The 21,554-nt window shown below is 39.8% G+C and overlaps 1 protein-coding gene across 1 annotated transcript; it reads left to right on the top strand.

Moving 5' to 3' along the window:
• Positions 1-8: 8 nt before the first annotated feature.
• tmc2a (transmembrane channel-like 2a) lies at positions 9-19,562 on the top strand. The gene is made up of 20 exons (XM_085411206.1): positions 9-45; positions 2,220-2,258; positions 2,361-2,820; positions 2,941-3,096; positions 3,219-3,309; positions 3,398-3,479; positions 3,575-3,681; positions 4,426-4,524; positions 10,087-10,229; positions 10,492-10,639; positions 11,174-11,362; positions 11,472-11,651; positions 14,695-14,853; positions 14,998-15,126; positions 16,422-16,489; positions 16,696-16,935; positions 17,031-17,156; positions 17,281-17,359; positions 17,705-17,822; positions 17,918-19,562. Exons 1-20 carry the CDS (start codon positions 9-11, stop codon positions 18,130-18,132), a joined length of 2,865 nt encoding a protein of 954 aa, XP_085267332.1. The 3' UTR covers positions 18,133-19,562.
• The last annotated feature ends 1,992 nt before the right edge of the window (positions 19,563-21,554 follow it).

Below are 21,554 nucleotides of genomic sequence, written 5' to 3'. Positions count from 1 at the left end.
TTTTCATCATGCCGAGAAAAAGTGATGCAGCTAAAATGGAAGAAGGTAAGTTAATGGCTGGAGGACTGGAGGATTCATTTAGTTTCATTGGTAATTGAAGAAAGTGCAGACAGGTTTACCTATTCAAGGACGATTCAAGCCTTTTTACTTTTGGTCTAGGGCCTAACATCATGTTGGCTTCCTTCTTTAATGTTCAAATTAATCCACTAACTTGTGGCCTCATCCTGATCCTGATGTAATTTGGCTGCTTTCTCTTTTTGGATCAATGCAACACTCACAGTGTAAGAGTTAATTGTGTAATTGTAGCTAAAAACCTGCACGACTTTAAACGCTCTCAAAGCTGGCAAAGGATGCTTTATAGCTCAGGATGTTCTCTCTTGTTGCTCTTGTCCTGATGCACGCAGGGCAAAAAAAAATATGGCAGTATCTTTTTGTGGGACAACATGAAACTAGTATGTTACTAATTATGAAATTATATTTCTATCTTTAAAACCCACCCCACTAATTTTACAGGTTAGGGTTGTGTTCCTTCCTTAAGTTCAACTTCACATTTACTTTCACCACTTCTGCAACCCAGGGAAGGAATTAGTCTTGGTCTGCTCACCCAAGACACATCCAACAGTGCACAACATGATACAAAATACAAGTGCATGTAACAGATCAGTGCAGTGTAACAATACCTGTCTCTAAAGTGCTCTATAGTGCAGTGAGGTGCTGTCCAGACTAATGAATGGGGCAAGAGGCTCAGTTAATATTGCAAATACATTGTGTGTGTGTGTGTGTGTGTGTGTGTGTGTGTGTGTGTGTGTGTGTGTGTGTGTGTGTGTGTGTGTGTGTGTGTGTGTAAGTTTTCCCTGCATAATATATTCAGAATCTTTCTTGTCTACATGCTCTCAGCTATCTCATGTCTTGCAGTAGTTTTACTTCCTCTTTGTGATTGTCTGCTGTGCCCTGACTGTCTTCACCTGTCCTCCTCCCTGCTGTGTCTCTTCATCTAAAGAGTTCCCAGTGTTTCTATAGTCAGTTTATTTCTTGCCCTTTTCACGTTGTGTACTTGCACGAGAGTTAGTTTCCAGAGCCAGTGTTGCACAACACTTCTTGTATTTTCAAGTTTTTTGCATCTTGCATTTGTTTTTTTGTGTTTTTTTTGTTTTGTTTTGAGAAAAAGATGCTGCGGTTTACTGAAAAATCTGCAAACACATATGGAAATGCAGTAAATAAAGAAAGAGAACAACATCAAATTATCTTCTGCTTGAAGTATCAGTTTTAGTTACTGTCCTGAAATTTATATACAGTGTAGTCATCAGTAACTTTAGTGTGTTGGCGTATCTTTCTGCTCGCTCTAAAATAATAGTAATTTATTTTTTTACATCAATCTGTTTTCTTGGCATTTAACATTATACTAAAAGCAGACTGCATGCTCCAGGAGAATAAACCTCATCAGTTCTCTCTGAGCTTCGTTCCACAGCTCAAAGACTTGTTTGTGAAGTATGTCTGTAATTATAGAGGTGTACACGTGGGAGTGTGTGGTTGGCAGTCTCTCTGTGTTGGCCAGTATTAGTGATCTGTTGAGGGTGTACTCTGCCTCTTAACCAAAGTCAGCTGGTATAAGTTCCAGTGACCTTGCACTGGTTATTTAAAAAAAAAAATCACCCAAAAACATTCAACAGATTCATGAAATAAAAGCCAGAAAATTCAATTTTAAAAAAGTATTGATTGAATTAACTGAACCTCTGACAAATAAAAAAACATTTAAATATTAATTTGTTTTTGTGTTTAATTGGGTAATCTATTGGGTAATTTATTTAGGTTTTTGGGAAAACAATTACACTCATAATGTGAACGTCTCAAAAACTCACAAAAACCTGTGTAGTAAATATGATACAGTTGGCATCACACGGGTTGAAAACCTTCTGCAACTTGAAATCTCGAGCAGTAATGACCCCCAGGTTAAGTTAATAAAGTTTTATGTACTTTTGTTTTTAATCACATGTGGCCTGGAGTCCTTTTTGTCTTGAGAACCACATAGGCAGTCTGAATGCATTTTAAACACATCATCTTATATCAAGAAGCCAGTCGATACTAAAATATCCTGCAGGCAAAGAGTCTGTAAATGATATCTGCTGTTCTGGGGCAGGCAGCTGATATGGTTTAAGCCGAGGTGATTACTTGATTGTGTTGTTTTCTTTTTGATTGTGTGTCTTTGTGTTCTTCCTCAGTTGGCATCGAGATAGACGGAGATTTAAGTGAAAGTGACGGTGAGTGAATAAAACTGCAGTTCACCGAACTTCTTTATAACAACGATGAAAAGTTGAGAGTCTAATTAAATGCTCAGAATATCAATCGTGCGGTTTACACAGATGGTGCCACTCAGAGGAGAGGGAACAGGAGGCAGGCGGGAGGAAGAGGAGGCGTAAAGGGACGAGGACGAGGCAAAAAACCGGCCAGTGATGATGATGATGATGAGGACGATGAGGAGGAAGACGAAGCTCCCAGGGGGCGTAGAGGAGCAAACAGGAAGAAGCTGGCCAAGAAACGTGGTGGCAATGATGATGAGGATGAAAGCGAGGATGAGCCTCCCAAGAGGAAGAGAGGAGGAGCAGCCAATAAGAAGAAAGGAGGCAAAGCCCAGGACAGTGATGAGGAGGACAGTGATGTGGGGAAAGGAAAGAAGGGAAAGAAGGGAGGAGGGAAGAAAGGAAAGAAGGAGGAAGAAGAAGAGGAGACCAAGGGTAAGAAGGGTGATGGCAAAGGGAAAGGGAAGGGCAAGGGCAAAGATGATGACAAGGACAAGAAGAAGAAAAAGAAAAAGGGTGACAGGTAGGTCAGAGGAAGTCATCGTACCCTCGTGATGAATCTTTAAGATTCTCTGAAGACTCCTCTGAATTCCCTAACAGTCGTTTATGCAGGATTTGACTCCGTCTGTCCTTTCCTCCCCAGTTCATCAGATTCCAACTCCAACTCGAGTGAGGAAGAGGAGTCCATGTCAGAGGGAGAGATGGCTCGGCTGATGGAGGAGGTGGAGGAGAAGAAGAAACTCATCGCCAACATCAGGAATAAGCCTTGGAGGATGCAGCGGAGGCTCAAACTCCTAAAGTAATCTCCTTCTTTCTCATGTTACTCATATTTTAACATGAAACTTATCTTGGACTAAAATATTTGTATTTTTAAAATGGTTTATTGCATTCTAATGAAAATGTTTTCCCATTTCTTCACAGGGAAGCTCAAGAATTTGTGGATAAGTTTGAAGGCGCTTTGGGGAAAGGGAAAGGCCGAAAGTGGTATGCCTACAAAGTGATGATGACAAAGGTTAGGCACAATATTTAGATTTTATCCTTGTGTTTGCTTGTGCTCTGCTTCTCTAATTTGCTGTCTTGTTTTGTTTTTTAAATCTAAGAAATGGATCAAGTTTCAGAGGGATTTTGAAAATTTCAGAACAGCGTGCATCCCATGGGAGAGGAAGATCAAGGAGGTGGAAAGTAAGTTTATTGTTTACAGCTCATCTGTGTTTAGCAGCAATGGAAAACTCCTTCTGGGCAGATGCAAAAACTAAAAATGTTCTCACTGTCCCCAGGTCACTTTGGGTCATCCGTTGCATCTTACTTTATTTTCCTGCGATGGATGTACGGCATGAACCTTGTGCTTTTTGGATTCACCTTTGGACTTGTGGTCATCCCTGAGGTGACATCATGTTGTCCTCTTACCCAGAAAAATACGTAAATGTAAACACTGTACCGTTGATGGTCAGATGTTGATGGTCCAGTTACAAGGCAACAAATATGGCTTTGTTTAATCCAATGGGATTGATTGACAGTTAATTTTGTAATTAAATGGTTGTGTAAAGACACCAACCTAATGTAGTCTCCACCTACACAGACAGGAATTACCAAACACCCATTTTTCACTATATAAACAACACTTTGAAGCCATTTACCTTTACCTCCATATAAATTGTCGTTTACTTCAGTTGACAAACTTCACGTGAGACAAACATCTCCTTATGCATTATAAATCCAAGCTGCCGCTGTGGTTCGGTCAGCTCCTGGGTCAGTTAGTTCATTAAGATAAGAACCGGACTTCAGAGGTAGCAGTTGGGAGATGGAGTTGATCTCACAGGCCCCTCCCCCCCCCCCTTTTTTTTTCCCTCTCGAGTCTTTTTTTTAATCGATAAAAGGACAATATAAAAGCTTTCTTGCACATAAATTTACCATTGTTAGGAATGTCACACTGATCATCCACACATTTTGAAAGCATGTCCAGTTTTCAGGACAGTGAAGACAAAACCTTTCTTTTATTAAACTCTCATTTAAGAACATTTAAGAACTATTAATTGTTAAAACTGGGATTTGTCGCCATGTTGCCAGGAAGAACTTGCTGGGTGATATTTGAAATTTGCACAAATTCATTGTTTTATGTTGTCTGCAGGTCCTGATGGGTCTTCCCTATGGGTCTATTCCCAGGAAGACTGTACCCAGAGCAGAGCAGGATACTGCTCAAGACTACTCTGTCCTCATGGACTTCAATGTGAGTTTAGCACAAAATGAATTATTTTCTTTTTCTTTTTCTTTTTTTTGCCTGTCCCATTTGGTTCTTTAGCCGTCAGAATTGTTGTCTGAAGACCAACAAGGATACCCAATGGATTTACTTCGCCAGATGGATCATCACGGCCTTGCTGTATTTGTCCATTTGATCAACCTTTGTTGTTATTGTTTATTTTATTTTATTTTCAGTTGTTACAGACGGGACAGACATGATGAGGGATAGGAAAGGGAGAAAGAAAGATGAAGGAAAAGAAAAACAGAAGGGAAGACGGACAGTGAGAAAGGGCACTTAAAGAGAGAAAAAATCTCCTGAGTCACCTGTTGAGAGAAAAAGAAGAGAAAACAAGCAAAAAAAACAGAGCAACATACTAAACACAACACCATCACATTAATCTAGCTAAGTGTAAACAGCAGTAAATACTAAATATTGAATGTTGTTGTGTAGCAAGCAGGACACGCAGCGCACAATGTGCTTGGAAATAGCAGCCAATAAAGGTGTAGTTTATGTCTATGAACAGTGAACACCCGTGTGCACACCTGTGTGGATCAGCGTGCTTGTATTCAAAAGGTTTCCCCATGTAATGGTCTGCTAGAGGATGTAGAGAGCCATGAAGGGCATGAAGCAGGCATGGAGGAGATCCAGGCCCCAGACATCCAGAGGCCCCAGAGTGCGAGAGCCCAAGGAGGACCACCGGAGGGGCATCCGTGCCACCCTCCTGGGAAGAGCCCCAGATGAGGGGTCACCCAGTAGCCACGGAGCAGAAGCCAGAGGGGGCTGCAGTAGCGTGCCCGCCGGCTCTGCCAGCAGCCAGCTGTGCCAGAGTGAACTGAGCCGCAGGCCCAGAGGCCCGAGGGCCCCCTTTGCCCCGGAAGAGGCCTGACCGAGCAACAGGCACCAGGCCCCGCCAAGTAGTCACTGGGAGTGAGCTGGTACATGCCTGAGCGCCCAGCCCCGGACACCAAGAACCACCAACGCACCTGAGGGCATCAGTTACCAGTTGCCTCCCCTGCACCCTGGTGACACACCCGCACCCCAAGGCCCTACTTGTGTGGGTGAGTGTGTTGGAGCGGGAAGAGGGAGGCAGCCGGGGATGGGGAGGAAAAGAAGGGAGGAGCAAGATGCCCCTCCCTGGGGCCAGCTCCCCCACGCAGCCACAAGGAGAACACCCTCTAAGAGCAACCAGTGCCACTAACCCCAACCCCTGTGTTAAGCCCTCCAGGGATAACGTCCCTAGGGAGTCTCCAGACGCCCTAAGCCCGTCCCAACCTCCACATCAACCACACTGGCGACCCACCCCCGCTAGGTGATGGAGCCCAGAGGGATTGATCTAATGTGGTGGCAGAGGCTGTATCGAGGCTAATGTGATCTATATTATGGTTTCTATATTGGCTAGTATTAAGATTATTTTTATTTTTCCAGTTCATGAGGACCGTTTTCTTGTCAATGCATAGGGCAGTAAAAACCATGTGGACTGTATTAGTTTCTGTAGTGACATCATCCAATTTGCCCAACAAGCACACTAAAGGGGAAGTTTGAATGTTACATTTCAGACACTTTGATAAGTCTTTACATATTTCGCGCCAAAACTTCTGCACTGGTGGACAGAACCAAAGAGCGTGGATGTAATTGTCTGGTGTATTGCCTTGACAGTGTGAGCAGTCGTTGGAAGATGTAAAGCCCATCTGGAACATCCGATGACCTGTATAGTGCACTCTATGTAGTATTTTGTATTGTATTAATTGCAGACTGGGATTTCTAATCAATTTAAAGGTTTTTAAGCAAATCTGAGACCAGAAGTTTTGGTCTAAGCCGACTGACAAATCTGCTTCCCACTTTGCAATAGGAAGTGATATTGATTCATCTATTTTAGAAAGTGTTCTGTATATTTTAGATAATAATTTAGGGGATTTAAGAGTAAAAAAATGTACCGCACTTGGTGGTGTTTGCAATTCAACTTGACTGAGGTTAAATTTCTTTTTTACTATGGATTTAATTTGTTGATATTCTAAAAATCTTTTCTTGTTGATCCCATATTGTGCAACTAGTCTGTCAAATGGAATAAACTCTGTTCCCTCTAATATATGTTCTAAGTATTTAATTCCTTTACAACTCCATTCTGGAAAATTAATCATATTATTGTTTTGTAATATGTCAGGGTTATTCCAGATAGGTGTACGTCTGCATGGGACTAATGAAGACTCTGTCATTTTTAGAAACTCCCACCATGCTGTCAAAGAAGAGATTATGTTGATGCTTTTAAAACATTCATGTTTTGATGTTTGAGCTGATAAATGGTAGGTCTGAAATCTCTAGATCATTGCATAGTGCCTGTTCAGCATCTAGCCAGGGCTAATCTAAGAAGGTATGTTTTAACCATTCTGAGATGAACTGAAGCCTGTTGGCTAAGAAATATTGTTGAAAATTAGGCAGATCTAATCCTCCTTTGTCCTTGGTTCTTTGTAGCGTTTTTAAGCTGATACGCGGGGGTTTATCTTTCCAAAGGAATTTAGAAACATACGAGTCTAGGGATCTGAACCAATCTTGTGATGGTTTGTTCGGGATCATTAAAAATAAGTAATTTATTTTTGGCAAGATCATCATTTTTATAGTGGCCACCCTTCCCATGAGTGATATGGGTAGAGATCTCCATCTAGTCAGATGACCTTCTACTTTCTTTAGAAGTGGGATGTGGTTTAATTTAGTTAAGTCTGAAAGCTTCGGAGGGACATTAATACCTAAATATTTAATATTTCCAGATTGTAGTGGGGCAGAAGAAGAATTATGGAGGGAGCAGTTAACTGGAAGAACTGTAGATTTTGGCCAGTTAATTGAATAATCTGAAACTCTTGAAAACCAGTTTATTAGAGTAATTACCTCAGAGAGGTTGGTTTGTGTGTTTTGCAGAAAAAGCAACACATCATCCGCATAGAGACTGATTTTATGTTCTACGTTCTTACATTTTATGGTGTATCTTGTCTAAATGCTGCTGCTAGTGGTTCGATAAAAATTGCAAAAAGTGAAGGGGAGAGTGGGCATCCCTGCCTGGTGCTCCTCAGGAGACAGAAGCTGGAGGATGTCTGGTCATTTGTTCTGACACAAGCTGTTGGGGAATTATATAATATTTTTAGCCAGTTTATGAAAGAGTTTCCAAAACCAAATAAAAATTTCCAGTTAACTCTGTCAAACGCTTTTTCTGCATCTAGAGATAATGTTGTGGTTTCAATGTTTTTACTGCATGAGTGGTCTATTAAATTAAGTAATCTACGTGCGTTTGTTGATGAGTGCCAGAGCTGTGAGTGCCGACCTTTTATGAAACCAGTTTGGTCAGGATGAATTAAGAGGGGGGTTATCATCTCTAATCTTTTTGAGAGAGCTTTGCAGATTATTTTGAGGTCTGCATTTATAAGGGATATTGGACGATAGCTTGAGGGAAATAAAGGGTCTTTGCCTGGTTTTAGCAGGAGATTAATGTTGGCAGAATTCATATTTGGTGGTAGTCTGCCATTTTCCTTGATTTCCTGCAACATTCTGTGGAATACTGGTGCCAGAATTGTCCAGAATTCTTTGTAGAATTCTGCAGGGTAGTCGTCTGGACCTGGAGCCTTATTATTAGGCATACTAATCAGGGCTTCCTGGAGTTCACCTGGCGTCAGTGGTGAATCCAGTGCCATTGCTTGACTCTAGTAATTTTGGAAGAGTTACGTTGTCAAGAAACTGATCAATTTCATTTTTAGACGGGTTTATTTGTGGTGAATATAGAGTTTCATAGAAATCCCTAAAAATGTTGTTTATTCTTCCAGGGTCACATGTTGTGTTTCCAGATAAATCTTTAACAGCACATATAGTTGTTTTTTCTTTCTTTATTTTTAACTGGTTAGCTAGAAATCGACCTGATTTTTTACTGTGTTCAAAATTCTGCAAGCGAAGTCTTTGTACTAGGAATTCTGTTTTTTTTTTTTATTAATAATTTCATTTAATTCTAGTTTTGTTTTGCATATTTTGTTCATTATTTCTTGATCTTGGTCCCACGCGTAGGCTTCTTCTAAGGATTTGATGTTTTTTCTGAATATTTTTGTTTTCTTCTTTGTGTGATGAGAAAGAAATTATTTTACCTCTCATCACAGCTTTCCCTGCTTCCCATAGAACAGAAGCTGATGTTCTGGGAGTGTCATTATAGTCTACTCTTTTTTAAAATATTTAATAAAGTCTTCATCTTTGAGCAGCGATGTATTGAATCTCCAGTTTTTACTTGGTGTAGCGTTCTTCTTATGTATTAGTGTTAAAGATACAGGAGCGTGATCGCTGACAGCTATAGGGTGAATCTCAGTATCTGAAATGTCACTCAGCAGTGAGCTGCTGACCAAAAAATAATCCAGACGAGAGTAGGAGTGATGGACATGTGAGAAGAAAGTATATTCCTTACTGCTGGGGTGAAGGGAGCGCCATGCATTGCAAAGACCATAGTCGCTCATAAACTGTTTGATTATATTTGTGGACTGCCAATTGCGCTGAGTTCCTGTTGTGTTGAGCCTATCCATTTCTTCATTTAGTCCAAGGTTGAGGTCGCCTCCAAGAATAAGTGTGCAATCAAGGTGTTCAGAGAGTGCACTAAAAAATCTGTGAAAGAGTGAGGGTCAACATCAACATTTGGACCATATATACTTACAATACATAGCTTTTTGTTAAATACTGATAATTTAATAATAAGGAATCTGCCCTCTGGATCTATAACTGTATCGAGTACTGTAAAATTAACATTTTTATGTATTAAAATTGCTAGTCCCCTTTGTCTAGAATTATAACAGGCTGCAAACATATTAGGAAACTCAGGTGTTTTAAGTTCGTTTAAACCTGTGACAGGCCTGTGAGTCTCTTGTAATAAAACAACATCTGCCTGTAGTTTTTTAAGCTGGTTAAATATCTTTAACCTTTTTTCTCTGGTGCCAGCTAAGGTTTCCATGTGACAAACTTTAGTGTGCCCATAATTGTGTGTGTATGTCTAATGATGTAGGCTGGGTATTTCGTTTAGACAGGTGAAGAGAATGTGGAAACATCACTTGTTTGTAAATAGAAAGAGAGGCTCCATAAGTCTGACTATGTGTGTGTATATTCACTAATATGAACAAGCATGGCTTGCGTGTGTGTCCTATAAGTCTGTGTGTGCTGTGAGACTGTTGTAAATGTGCTGCCGTTGAACGCATGTGTTTGCGTGATTTTCTTTTTCTATATGCAGGAACCTTTGGTGATCCATCAAAGATGTTTTAGCTAAAGCAAAGTCACTTGAGTTGGAATGAATATTCACTTTTCCTGTGTTTGAGCACTCATAATGATCTGAAGAGTTAGAAAAGTTTTTTTTTAATATATATATTATAATATATATTGAAAACCACCTGGCACAGACAGGCACACGATAACTGACAGATCTCTGGCAGAGCAACTCGTCATTTAAATTTCTGCTATTTTCAGTATTACCCCTTTGGATCTATAGGCAAGAAGATAAGTGAGAAAACATGGCATCCAAAATGACATTTCTTCCATTCTCAGGGGTACTGCAAATATTCAGTGCTGTTCTACGGATATTACAACGACCAGAGGACCGTCGGCGTGCTGAAGTTCAGGCTACCTTTGTCCTACCTCATGGTCGGCATTGGCACTTTCGGCTACAGCCTGATGCTTGTGATCCGCACGTGAGTGTACAGTACATGCGTGGATGCGTGCCAGTTCAGTCACATACATCACAAACCAGGTGGTCGCAGATTCATTGCAGAGTTAAGAAATCGGATGTATGCAGGGATATATTTTGATACATTTATTTGCTTTTTATCCAAAAGCGCCGAGCAGTTTGCGAAAAAATATGTCTTTAACTATAAATTACATCATCATCATTAAATAATGTAGAAACTGAAGATGAGTTAGTAGGTATGGTATTTTTATTTTCTTTGCTTGTAGAATGGCCAAAAATGCTGATGTTGGTGGTGGAGATGGGGAGGATTCAGACTTCACCTTCGCCTGGAAGATGTTCACCAGCTGGGATTACCTCATTGGCAATGCGGAGACCGCTGACAACAAGTACGCCTCCATCACCACCAGTTTCAAGGTAACCAGAACAATCCTAAAGCCTTCGGGATGCTCAATATGGAATATATACAACATCCAATCTACTTCATTTACAATATTTTTGCAGTTTTTACAGGAATTGACCCATAGGTCTAACAAGGAAACTTGTGCAAAATATATGTATGTGTTATTTTATATCATATTATTACATATTATTATATTATAATTTACAGCTTCCGATGTTTATAATGTTTTGTAGCGATCCTTGGCTAACAGACCCAGATTAGCAAGATTTACTGCTGGTGAAGCCTTTAGGCATTAATGTAATTTAAAATAATAATTAATGACATGAGAACATTTTAGCTCTATCACAGATAAAGTAAACAGTGAGGATAAACATAAATAAGGCCAATAAAAATTGTATTCCTGTATGAAATATAATAGCATCATAAATGACCTTATCTGTGATTTTAGTCTCTATAATAGCTTAGTTATTTGAGGGTTTAGAACTGCTCATTATAATAAAAAAGCGCTTTACTGACAGTCAGTTCCCCTCATGTTTTGATAAGAACAGGAGTCCATTGTGGACGAGCAGGAGAACCAGAAGGACGAGAACATCCACCTGCGCAGGTTCCTCAGAGTCCTGGCTAACTTCCTGATCACCTGTAGCCTCGGCGGCAGTGGGTACCTCATCTACTTTGTGGTGAAGAGATCTCAGGAGTTTGCCACAAGGGACGACCTCAGCTGGTATGAGAAGAATGAGGTAATAATGGTCAGACTCACAATGCTGTTGAATACTTCACCTCAGTTCATGTAAAGATGATGAAGATTTTTTTAAAAAAAAGCTTATGAATAATTTTGACTTTTTTCAGATGGAGATTGTCATGTCTCTTCTGGGCCTGGTGTGTCCACCTCTGTTTGAGACCATTGCTGAGCTGGAGGACTACCATCCTCGGATCGCCCTCAAATGGCAGCTCGGACGCATCTTTGCCCTTTTCCTCGGAAACCTCTACACGTTTCTGTTCGCCCTGTTTGATGAGGTCAACACCAAGGTATTGCAGCTGTTGTCTCCATTTAATTTGTCCACTTAGACAGTAGCACGTTTATCTCTGTTATGGTAAAGTTGAACCAAAGTTGAACCCTGTAGAGAAACACACTGACATAGTAATAGTTACATATGTTACTGAAATTGACTGGTCATGTTGAGAATTTACCTCTCATGTAAAGATTTACATTTTATTTTTCTGGCTGTTGCAGTTTGTACAAATAAATAAATAAATATTGCACATTATAAACATTAGGGTACATCATCTACATTGCAAACTGTTTAATTGAATGAGAATCTTTTCCAATTAAGGGTCTCTAGCAAAACTTTATAGACTCTTCTTGTTTATTTATTTTGTCTGGATTTCTAAAGGTTGAATGTGTACACCCTTAGTCATTAGAATCCATTAGCGCTTCTCTAAATCTTACATTTAACAATGCATGTACAACTCCAATTCCTGGGAAACTGGGATGTTGTTTAAAATGCAAATAAAATTAGAATGTAATGATCTCAAACCCATATTTCATTCACAATAAAACATAAAAAAAAAAATCAAATGTTGAAACTGACAAAATTAAAAAGAAAAAAGTGGCGTAAGGCCATATTTATCACTGGGTAGCATCCTGTCCAGTCTGTAAACATCTGGGAACTGAGGACACCAGCTGCTCACAGAATCATACCTGTTTGTAATGCAGCAAGGCCTAAACATCACAGGCATCCAGTATTGATTTCGACCTTGTTCCTTGCACACAGGAATTTCTTTACATTCTCTGAATCTTTTGATGAATTTATGTACTGTAGATTATCACAAAGCTGAATTATTAACAATGTCTGCCAGGCAACATGATGGCACGGTGGTTAGCACCGTTGCCTCACAGCAAGAAGGCTCTGAGTTCAGTTCCGCCATCAGGCCGGGTCTTTCTCTGTGGAGTTTTCATGTTCTTCCTGCATTCACATGGGTTCTCCCCAGGTACTCTGGCTTCCTCCCACAGTCCAAAGACATACAGCTGAGCTGAGGTAACGCAGAAATTTCCCCGCCGTGGGATCAATAAAGTCTTATCTAGGGTGGGAAAAGGTTAATAGGAAACACTAAATTGGTGTGAAAGCGAGGGCGATTGGTTGTCTCCCATCTATGTGTTAGCCCTGCGCTGGTGACCTGTCCAGGCTGTACCCTGCCTCTCACCCCGCAACCCTGAGAAGCGGAAGCGGATGGATGGACAATGTCTGCCTATCTTTACCCCTATCATGTTACTGACCTGTTGCCAGTTAACTTAATTAGCTGTTCTGTATAGCACCACTTAATTTTCCAGCCTTTTGTCCCCTGTCCCAATATTCTTGAGACATGTTGCTGTCAAATTCAAAATGAGCTAATATTTGAATAAACACCTACAAAGTCTGAGTTTAACCCTTTCATGCATGAATTATGACAACCTCAATCAGGATTGTTTTCTTAAGTATTTTTATTCATCTTTAGGCATGAAACGGTGCATAAAAATACTTAAGAAAAAATCCTGATTGGGGTTGTCATAATTCATGCATGACTAGGGATGGGTATCGTTTAGGTTTTATCCGATACCGGTGCCAAATCGGTACTTTTGAAACGGTGCCGGTGCTTAAACGGTGCTCAAACCGGTGCTTAAAGAATGGAGAACACAAAATGGGTCCAAAAACCTCTCATGTTCAGCTGTTTTTTGTAAAAATATAACAATGTTAGCCTTTTCTGCAGCTATGGGGCATATATGGTATCACTCTTGGCTGGAAGCAGTGCTTAAACAATGGAAAAAAACACACACTTTGTCCAAAAACCTCTCATGTTCAGCTGTTTTTTGTAAAAATATAACAATGTTAGCCTTTTCTGCAGCTATGGGGCATATATGGTATCACTCTTGGCTGGAAGCAGTGCTTAAACAATGGAAAAAACACAAACTTTGTCCTAAACCTCTCATGTTTAACTGTTTTCCACTTTTTCTTTGGTCATTTTAGCCTTTTTAGCCAGGGTGAAGGGAGCATCTGCCATCAAACAAGAGGACAGCCGCATGTAGCTATGATGATGTTTGCTAGTTCACCTTACATGCATTAATGTAATAACGTGGTTAGCCTACTCAACGTAAATTAGCTACTCACGCAGAGAAGAACGGCTGCTGCTGCCACCATCATCCGTCATCATGTCTGCTACACTGGCAGGGCTAGGGGCCAGGACTCTCCTCTTCGTGTTTTTGGGGGATGTTGCATAACAGGCAACCCACCCGCAGTAGATGTGCTCGGTATGAGGTCTCGCAGCAAGCTATCAAATACGGCGCATTTCTGGGCTTTTAAAAAAAACGCTATGCGTCGCCAGGTGTTTAATCGGATTCTTGGTGTTACCTCCTTTGACAGTATCACAGTATCAGCTTAAAGCACTTGTTGCAGGCTGCTGAGTTTGCATATTTTGCTATGAAGTACAGCCAGACTTTTGACCGCTTCGCCTTGGACATTTTTAATCTGTAGCTCTGCTCTAACAGAACGTACGTACCTGGACCCGCCTACTATCCTCAGAAACGTAAAATGATTGGCTAGAATCTAAAGTGTATCACAGCTCAGGAAAAAAAAAGCACCGAAATAAAGCACCGAAATGTGCGCTGCTTTTCGGTCTGGTTACTACCGTTTATATCAGAACCGGTGCCATCATGGCACCGGACACCGGTACCCATCCCTATGCATGACAGGGTTAAATAGCAATAATTACAATGAAACACGTCATACATCTATAGTAACACTAAACGATCAGTGAGTGGCAGGGTATGGAGTGACACATCAGTGTCCAATGTAGTGGTTTATGTGCAAGTATATCATCAACACTGACACAAATACAAGAAAACAGCTTTTGAATAGCTGTCCACTGTAGTGACCACTATGCATGAAAAGGTTAAACATTTTATGTTCCATTGTGTATAAAATAGGGCTTGCTGCCAATATTTTATAGTGGCCTTGAGTTATATACCCATGTAATTGTAACAATATGTCCGCTGTGTGAAAATTTACTGACTGATTATCCTCTTTGTTCCCTTCAGCTGGAGGAAGAGCAGTCCATAAAGAACGCCTCCATCTGGGCCATGAAGGAGTACTACGCCAACTACTCACGTCTGATGAATGACTCAGAAGCCACCCCGCCTCCAATGGATCCAGCTGATGTCATTAGAGGACCATGCTGGGAGACTGCAGTGGGCATTGTACAAATGACAACTTATTTTCATTTATAATAAACATCTCAATCACAAGTAAAACCACAACCACAGAAAACTAACAGGCTTGGTGAATTTTTTAACGGCACGAATTAGAAGTGTTAAAATTTATGTATAACTGTGCTGTTCCAGGAGTTTGTGAAGCTGACCGTGTCAGACATCCAGGTGTCCTACCTAACCATCCTGATTGGTGACTTTGCCCGAGCTGTGATTGTACGTTTCCTTAACTACTGCTGGTGCTGGGACCTGGAGGCTGGATTTGTAAGTCTCTTAATTAAATTAATATAAACACTCCACAGCCCCTTCTTATCTGTGGACATTGTAGTAACTTTTGAGGTGGAAGAGGCATTTTACCCAGGGGACATTTCACATTTACAAAGTGAGCTATAGCATGTTGAGCCAGCGTGCACAAGAGGAGCCTCAAATTAGGACCAAATGGAATCAAGCAATCATTCAGTCACACCTGTTGCTTTCATGAGATGTAAATATGTCTTCTGTAAAAACAACATGTAATAATATGGATTTCATTTAGGAATACCAGACACTGGATATTTGAATTAAGCATCTGATGAAACCTTTGATGAAACATTGCTCAACAAAAATTTATAAGACACTTGATTATCATAGTAAAACACAAAGTCTGTTAAACTTCAAAAATATTAATCTCTCTGGTTAGGAATTATAAAGCATTGTTTATAAAACCATCATAAACCAATGAATGTGAAAAAAAAATACAAGTGTAGAGGTGAAAACAAAAAGACAACTTCCCCATAAAAGTAATGTTCTTGCAGGTGGTGGCCATAAACACTGGCTCTCACCTTATCCATCCAAATGGATTTTTCTCTAGTTGTGTTTTTTGCTAGTGTCCTTGGTACTATTGGTAGTTTCATGAATGTTGAGGGATTTGCCTGAAAAAAACTGTCACCATAAGAGAGGTTTCAGTTAAATTCAACAGCCCCCTCGAGGTGCTTTATAAGGTAAGGTAAAGACCCTACAATGATACAGAGAAAATCCCAAAAAAGCAGATGACCCCCTCTGAGCAAATACTTGACAACAGTGGGAAGGAAAAACTCCCTTTTAACAGGAAGAAACGTCTGGAAGTGCCAGGCTCAAAATGAAACCAAACTTGATGTAAAATTGTATTCTTGCATTCATTCTAGTAAATAGTTTGTAGAATGATTCACTATTAGCCATTCTACCAATGATTATAACAAAGTCTGATTGGATTAGGTAAGTGGTCAATAACTGCACTTCCTATAAATGACCAATTGAGACAGAATCCAGAAGCGAGTCAATCCCTGTAGACGCCCATGTATGATACCCAACTACACATGGTTACAGCTACGCCCAAAAATGATTTTAACATTCTTTGGATAATTTCATCCTTCAAAAAGATTCATGATTTCTTTTATAACTCATCCATCTGGATACTGGAGTTAGGGACATGGCCACTTGACAAGAGTTGGTGCCTTTATATTAATTTATTTAGCTGAAAAATATTATGGCCCACTAGTCTGTTTTGCTGTGAAACTAATACTTGTCTCTGATCACTTCAGCCATCATACGGCGAGTTTGACATCAGTGGAAATGTTCTTGGATTGGTCTTCAATCAAGGCATGATTTGGTACAAACTTTACTTTACCTATGAGCGTCATGTACACTGACCTGCAACCCTTGTATTTATCGAGCCACTCTAAAGCTGAGAAACCATTTTTGTGATCATTATAATATATTTCTTCCTACTCAGTGTTTTTAAATTTGACCTATTTCTGGTGGTAAATCAATCTTGTTTTGGTATTTACCTGCTCACTTGATCCTTTTTGATATAAGGATGGGTGCATTTTATGCCCCCGGGCTGGTGGGCATCAATGTGCTCCGCCTCCTCAGCTCCATGTACTATCAGTGTTGGGCTGTGATGGCCACTAACGTCCCCCACGAGAGAGTTTTCAAGGCCTCTAAGTCCAACAACTTCTACATGGGTCTCCTGCTCCTCGTGCTCTTCCTTAGCCTGTTACCTGTTGTCTACACCATCATGACGCTGCCACCTTCGTTTGACTGTGGACCTTTCAGGTGATAAAAAGCACAGATATTAATCCGAAAAAAAGATACATGAAGTGCTATTATATTGCTATTATGAAATGCAGCGAGTAAGTTATTGTTTGCAGTGGAAAGGACAAGATGTTTGACATAATCATGGAGACGATTGACCTGGACCTGCCGGCCTTCATGGGAACACTCTTTAGCTATGCAGCTAACCCCGGTCTCATTATACCAGCTGTACTTCTCATGGTGTGAGTGTAAACACCCATAAAACCACACTCTGGCCTACATGCAGGTGTAGAATTACTCAAAATCCCACTTTTTCATTTGAAGCCACTAAAAAAGAAAATTAATCCTGTCCTATCTCTTTCACAGACTCGCCATCTATTATTTGAACTCAGTATCCGAGGCATACCAAAACTCCAACATGGAGCTGAAGAAAAAGATGAAGATGGTGTGTAGAAAAAGTCCAAAGTTCATTCTGCACACGTGCTGAATAGGGCTCTTGCTCTAGAGCTGAGAACTGCATAAACTATAGGATTAATACCTTTTTAGCAGAAATGTCAGACACAGGTTAAAATATCATATCATAGCAAGTGATAGTGGTCATGATGTTTGGTAGAGACATTCATTTTCACCTCAGGGCACATAAAGTTCTGCTCAATGAACAAGCCAGCTGGAATTCCCAAACTTTTCTTGTTTATATCATATCATACTCGAAGACCAGGCTTAGCAATATATCGTGTGCATCTAATAGATCCTCCAAAACTATTATGCCTAACTCTATTTTTTAATCCAGGCTCGCGATGAAGAGAAGAATCGAAGGAACAATGCAGACACCACCAACCAGGTCATGAAAGACCTGGAGGACCTTCTACCGAACCGATCCCTCATTCCCCCTGCTCCACCAGAGCCTGGTCAGAACTACATCCTGATGATCGCGTTGACTTTCAAAGCATAACTCTGATTAGACTACAACGTGGACAATAACCATTTCTCTCTCTCTGAACAGAAAAACCACCAGAGCAAGAACCAAAACCAAAACCAACAAAGACAAAACCCGGGACAGCTGGTAAAGGTGTTAACCTGCAGAAAGATGTGGCTCTAGCGTCGTCCAACCCTAATGCTCGAGGGCCAGTAAGCAGGCCACCTGGACCCAGAGGACCTGGACCAGGTCCAGGTGCTGGACCGGGTCGAGGCCGTGGGAGAGGGCCCCCTCCGAGATAACAGTGGGAGAAACTGATGTTCCTGCAGGCGGTTTTCATTCCTCAGTCTTTCTTAATTTCACTAAATACTTTTAATAGCTCCTTGAAGTCAGCTGGAAAGATATTTTGGATATTTTGAACCTATAATCTGTAACATACAGTACAGTTCATCTATGTTTGCTTAGTGGGTACACTGCAACCATATTTAGCCCTTTCAGGCAAATGTATGACCCAAATGGGATGTCCCTTGGTTCTGTCTAAACTTGGTATATCTGACATTGCATTTTTGGTGTCATGTCTAGATCATAATAATACAAAGAAAGGGAGAGGAAAAATGGGGAAAGTCATATATAGTCATATATATAGTCATATATAAGTCGTAAAGTCATATAAAGAAAGCAAAAGTTCATAGTAAGACGATGGAGGAAAGGGGTTAGCCCATCTACTGTCAGCTAGTTTACGGTCTTGTACGTGTTTAGATTTCATTTTGAGGCAAATTCTTCTCATTTGTGATCATTTTACTGATGTTGCAACATTCAGTGTGACGATGGCACTGAAGCGACATTAATTATGATTCTGTGTCCACAGCTATTTAAAAAAAGTCATAGGCTGTGTACAAAAGAAGGATGTTAACACTAATTTTAACAGTTTGGCCGTCCTCATCTTGAATTTTTTTTATAACAGTCGTGGTTAACGATAAATACGCAGCCACATTGTTTCTGATTGGCTGGAAAATAATAATATTCAACACTCAGTTAAGCTAAGTTGCACCTAACTGTAAGGGTGCACAAACTGTTAAACTATATAGAAGTAGCCATATTAGCCACTGATTTAATATCAGTTTGTTAATAATGTTAAAATAATGTAATGATTTTGAAGATAATCTACCTACAACACAGACATACATTCATTTACTTGAGGCAGAAACAGTGTGTGTTCATTTTCCGATGTCTTTCACAGATTTTCACTTATTTTTTTCTTATATTTACACTGACTTTATATTAATTGTATGAGACTGGCTTTCCAATAAAATTATTTTACATTTATAAAATAACATTTGTAAAATATTAGCTTACAGTCTTTGTTTGCTTCTATTTTTTCATGCATACTGATTGCCATGTAGTAAAACTGTAAGAACATAAAAAATAAATACACTGGGAAAAATAAATAGTCCTATTTACAATTTTCATACAAGTATATATTGTATAGTACAATATGTTACTGTAATGAAACTATGCTCTCGATTACAGTAAATTGCTATAATCTTCCTGACTATTAGCAGCATGATTGCCAGTATTAAAGTTAACTTTACAGTTTTCCTACTGTTATATATATTACACTACACTAGTGTGATAAAACCATGTCCTTAATCATAATGCATAATTGTATTGTCTACATTTTACAGTATGCTGCTGTTAAATTTACAGTTCTTTTACTGTTATGTATTTTGCACTCTGGTATGGTAATATTTTCATGGCCTAAATTAAAGTATATTTCTGTATTTACTGGCCTTTATAGTTGACTACAGGCAACATTTTGCTGTGTGTAGCTTTTAATTTAATATTTTTTCTACTGTTGTATTGTTTTTCATTGTGTTATCCTAATGATACCATGGCCTACTCTCAGCTCTTGTAGTGTAATCTACTTTACAGGATAATACCACAGATCAGATTATTGTGTGGTTCATTTATTCTACAGTAGACTACTGGAAGCAATTTTCCTACATTACTCTACAGTATGTGGCAACTAGTGTTGGTCAAGTTACTTGAAAAAAGTAATTAGTAACTAATTACTGATTACTTCTAAAAATAATCCTGTTAATTTACTGATTACTTTTTTCAAAAGTAATTAGTTACTTAGTTACTTTTTAAAAACATGATACACAACTTGAATAGGTAACAAAGCAATAGATCTTACAGCCCAATTCTACTTTTTCTGCATAATTCATCATATAAAATGTAATCAAATGAAACATTTATTATTAATTATTTAAGTTATTACAGGCAGGACAGACATGACTGGGGTATAGGAAAGGGAGGGAAAGAAAAACAGAGGGGAAGAGGGACAGTGAGAGAAGACACTAAAAAAACAAACCAGCTGGATCACCTGTTGAAAGAAAAAAAGAAAACAAGCAAAAGGAGAGCAACACAATCAACATAACACCACAGCAATAACCTCGATAAGTATGAGTAACAGTAAATGTGAAATATTGAACGTTATTGTGCAGCATGCAAAACTGACAGCGCACAATGTGCTTTGTGGTAGGAGCCAAGAAAGATATAGTTTGCGCCTATGAGCACCCATATCTGCACCTGTGTGTGTGAGCGCGCCTGTATTCAAAATGTTTCTCGATGTAACGATCTGCTAGACGGTGGGCAGCCATAGCCCTGCCCCCCAGGGCATGAAGCAGGCATGGGCCCCCAGAGCGCGAGAGCCCAAGGAGGACCATCAGAGGGGCAACCATTCCACATTCCACAGCCCCTCCCGAGAACCCTCAATGTCAACATGCATTTAAAATTGAGAGGTGGGCAGAGGCGCCAGAGGTGAGTTTGAACACGCAGACGGTCCTCTGGATGTTGTATAGCATACCCACCCCAAGGTCCTATATGTATGTGTTATGAGAGATTGAGTAATGTGGATGTCTATGTTGTGGAATAAAATTGAGGCACAGGTGGCCAGAAGGGGACAGAGGAAGAATGTCTCCCCTGCACCTTGGTGACACACCTTTACCCGAAGGCTCTGCATGTGTGGTGGGGTGTGGTGAAGCGGGAAGAGGAAGGCAGTATGTCCTTCTCACTTCGTCTCAGGTCAGGTTTCAGGATTTTTTGTAGTTACTGTTCATGTCTAGATGATTTCACGCTAAAGTTTGCATGTACCTGTTCAATTTCATGTTCTCATTTTCACTTTCTAGTTTTCATGTTTAGTTTAGTTTTCCCCAATTTAGTTTAGTTTGGTTATGCCCCTGTTCGCCCTGCCTTGTTTTGTGTTCATGTATCCAGCCTAATAAACAGGTTGCTTTTTGTTATACTTAGTTTCCTCTCTTCTGTGTCTGCTTTTTGGGCCAGTTTCGCAAACACACCGGCTGCCTGGCCGTAACACTGTAATAATCTGTAATCTGTTATAGTAGTCTGTAATACTGAAAACATGACATATTAATTACAATATATTACCATATCTATTTTTATCTGTATCTCTATCTGTTACATTTTTTTAATGTCAAAACATGGCCTAAATTACAGCTGATTCCTGTATTTCTTACACTTTTACATCAGGCTACTGGCAGCAATGTTGTATTTTACAATATGTTAACCTAGAAATACCATGACCTGATGATACATTGCATTACTGTAATTCTCTAGTTTTAATACTGTAATATGTTTTCTATGTATGGATGTACTATAGTAATACCATGTCCTGAGTTACAGTACACTGCGTTAATTTAGT

The sequence above is a fragment of the Rhamphochromis longiceps genome, linkage group LG7 (assembly GCF_057381845.1).
Source record: "Rhamphochromis longiceps isolate RC_006_pf linkage group LG7, R_longiceps_female_GT1.1, whole genome shotgun sequence".
Lineage (NCBI taxonomy): Eukaryota > Metazoa > Chordata > Actinopteri > Cichliformes > Cichlidae > Rhamphochromis > Rhamphochromis longiceps.
This window is presented reverse-complemented; position numbering and strand designations above follow the sequence as displayed.

Bases quoted from the DNA above. Each gene is read 5' to 3' on its own strand.
- tmc2a (XM_085411206.1), top strand. From the start codon at position 9: ATGCCGAGAAAAAGTGATGCAGCTAAAATGGAAGAAG. The intron at 3,097-3,218 runs GTAATCTCCTTC...ATTTCTTCACAG, and splicing joins CGGAGGCTCAAACTCCTAAA to GGAAGCTCAAGAATTTGTGG. The intron at 16,936-17,030 runs GTGATAAAAAGC...TATTGTTTGCAG, and splicing joins TTTGACTGTGGACCTTTCAG to TGGAAAGGACAAGATGTTTG.